Here is a 2761-nt window from a genome sequence, read left to right on the forward strand (position 1 = left end):
AAAAGACCAAAATACCCTTCATTATTTGGTTGGCAGGAATTGTAGTGGAATTGAATAATAAAATTGAATAGATTTTTAGATTTTATTTATAATTATTATTTCCTTTTATTTTCAATATATTTTGTGTTGTTTACACCTCTGCAAAGTTAGTTACAACCTACTGAATTGAATCTTAAATTTTTTTATGTGGACTCATCTATGATGTTTTCGTTATATCAGTTTTTTTTACTTAATTTGAATGTGATTGATTTATAGATGATATGATGCTGAAGACCATGGTTGGGAGTTGTTAGAGGTTAACCTGATACTTTAGGTACCGAGCCTTCATGATCTTTTTACCAAATTTTGTTCTGTTTTCTAATTCTCTATTGAAAATCAAAAGAAATAGGAATTTCAAGAAAAGAATGGTGTATCAGATCCTTTTTATGCCAACTTAACGTACATTTTTAATAAAATCTTGCTTATTCTCAACACTTCTCCAATGTGGAAAGCGTTTTTTCCACTCTTTCTAAAAGTTAAAGATCTTTTAATATTTTATTTAGTTAGCTGTTTATATGAGTATTTTTGTTTCTTTTTTGGCAGGTTAGTGGTAAAAAATAACAGATCATCTGTATTTTCCCTGCATCAATATCACATCAGGTAGTATTCCTAATTTTCTTCTCTATAATTTTACTTTCTACATCTTATATTACTGTACACAATGCTTTGATAGCTCAATAGCTTATGGTACTTTGTGAATATGACAAGCAACACTTATGGTACTTTTTCTGTAATTATATGTTTCTGTTTTTGAAAATTTGTTTGGTTGATTATCATTTAATTTGTAGGAAAATATTACAAAACAATGGAGAAGCCTGATTATCTCAAATTTGAAGTTGCCCAACTTGGTGACTCCAAAACATTTGATGAAGGATTCCATGGTGCATATTTTCAATTTTACTGGTCAGAATATATTTAGTTTTTTTTTCTCCAAATTCGGTTTGGGGAATCATTGTTTTGTATACTAATGATATGTTCTACTGTTATATCTACAAATTGGTTATCATGTACATTTGTAGATGAATGTTTTCAACATATCTAGCTATGTAAGATTATGTAATTTTGATTCTTTATATCTATATCCAACTGTTAAATCTTCAGTTTCAATTAAACTTCTTTGGGATTCATTAAAATTCTTTGGGATATTTCCGACCCACAACGCGGGGTTACCCAGCTAGTTTTAATTAAAACCGTACAATGAATAGAAGCAAAGAAAGCAATTAGTGCCACTTGCTGGTTGGGCCCACTCTATTTGAACAAGTCCATTGTCAGTTTTTCACCGGCAATACTTTTCGTTTTTGAAACTCGATTAACACGTGCTACAAAACACCGCTAAAAAATTTCTCGACAGTTGTCTTCGGAGCACCATTTATCTGTACCCTCGTTTCTTATATAAAAACCAAAACCCTACTTTTCTTCTCAATCTCAATCCAATCTTAACCATGTCACCGGCTAAACAATACACCACCGCCACCGCCGCCACCAAGGTTCTGATGAAGAAGACCAGTTTTGCACAGACTTGCAACCAATTGAGCGTGTTTCTCAAAGAGAGAGGCAGTCTCAAAGATCTTCATCGTGGAATCAATCCGAAATTTGATGATACAGGTACACATCTTAATCCTCCATTACTTTTTTCCTCTTTTTATTTCGATATCGAATTTGTGAAAGTTACCGAGGATTGATCGAAAGTTTTCCCTAATTTTTGACAGAGAAATCTCCGGCAGCGATGACGACTGTTGATTTGTTAAGCAATATGGAAAATCAAGGTCAAAATACTGCACAAGCACAAGCCGAGAAATCAATGAATCTTCTTCCTCGGAATGATACCTTTGATTACTTCACTACACTAGAAGATTCCACAAACAAAGTTGTTTCCAGTAAATCGGAATCGAAAACTGCACAAATGACCATATTTTACAATGGACAAGTGATCGTGTTTGATGATATACCGGCAGATAGAGCGCGGGATGTGATGTTAGCAGCCGGAAGTTGTCCTCCGTCGAACGGTAAAGTCGACACCGGAGTTGAATTGGCCTCAACTTCAAATCAATTTTCTGATGTGCGCGGATCAAATCAACCGATTCATGTGCAATTTCAAGCCAACGGTTTGGATTTGCCGATTGCTAGAAGAGCGTCACTCCATAAGTTTTTGGCAAAGAGAAAGGAAAGAGCCGCCGTAAGATCGCCCTACCAATTACACAATCCGCCACCAGCCGCCGGAGCTTCCAAGAACGAACATAAGTTTGAGTTTGACCTCAATTTATAGCCATCCATTACGGATCTTAGTTTTGGAAGGAAACCACCATTTCGGCCAACAAGAAAATTTAATGTAGCCATAAATATTTTTATGATCATAAATTTTTTACTATATGATTATTCACTTTCACTTATTTCTACTTCATTACAGATTTACAATTTACAATTTACAATCTTTAATAGAAAAGGAAGTATTTTAAATTTTGTGGAAGACGACATAGTGATACATTTTTTGTTAAGACGAAAAGCAAGATTCAATGAATTCAATAATTTCTGAAAAATTAAAACAAATGATTATGTACTTTGACTAAGTTGAATATCATGCGGTTGTTAGTCTAAAATTTGAATAGTGCTCAATTTTATTTTGTTTAATAATCGAAAAACATCCCATTGAATATGAAGGCTTTTGTCTAACTCCATAGCAGTCCTTTGTTGACAAAAAATAATAATGATAAGATCTAATACA

General features: G+C 33.4%; 1 protein-coding gene and 1 long non-coding RNA gene across 2 annotated transcripts; both read left to right on the plus strand.

Moving 5' to 3' along the window:
- Positions 1–244: 244 nt before the first annotated feature.
- On the plus strand, positions 245–997 carry LOC145105150 (uncharacterized). The gene is made up of 3 exons (XR_013707249.1): positions 245–313; positions 583–639; positions 828–997. It is a non-coding gene; the product is annotated as an uncharacterized LOC145105150 (long non-coding RNA).
- Positions 998–1408: 411 nt separating this feature from the next.
- Positions 1409–2407, plus strand: LOC145145588 (protein TIFY 10A-like). Its single transcript, XM_079074946.1, has 2 exons — positions 1409–1644; positions 1749–2407. The coding sequence occupies exons 1-2, from the start codon at positions 1482–1484 to the stop codon at positions 2303–2305; spliced, it is 720 nt and encodes a 239-aa protein (XP_078931072.1). The 5' UTR covers positions 1409–1481; the 3' UTR covers positions 2306–2407.
- The last annotated feature ends 354 nt before the right edge of the window (positions 2408–2761 follow it).

The sequence above is a fragment of the Lactuca virosa genome, chromosome 1 (genome assembly GCF_052849685.1).
Source record: "Lactuca virosa cultivar CGN04683 chromosome 1, Lactuca_virosa_CGN04683_v6, whole genome shotgun sequence".
NCBI classification, from domain to species: Eukaryota; Viridiplantae; Streptophyta; class Magnoliopsida; order Asterales; family Asteraceae; genus Lactuca; species Lactuca virosa.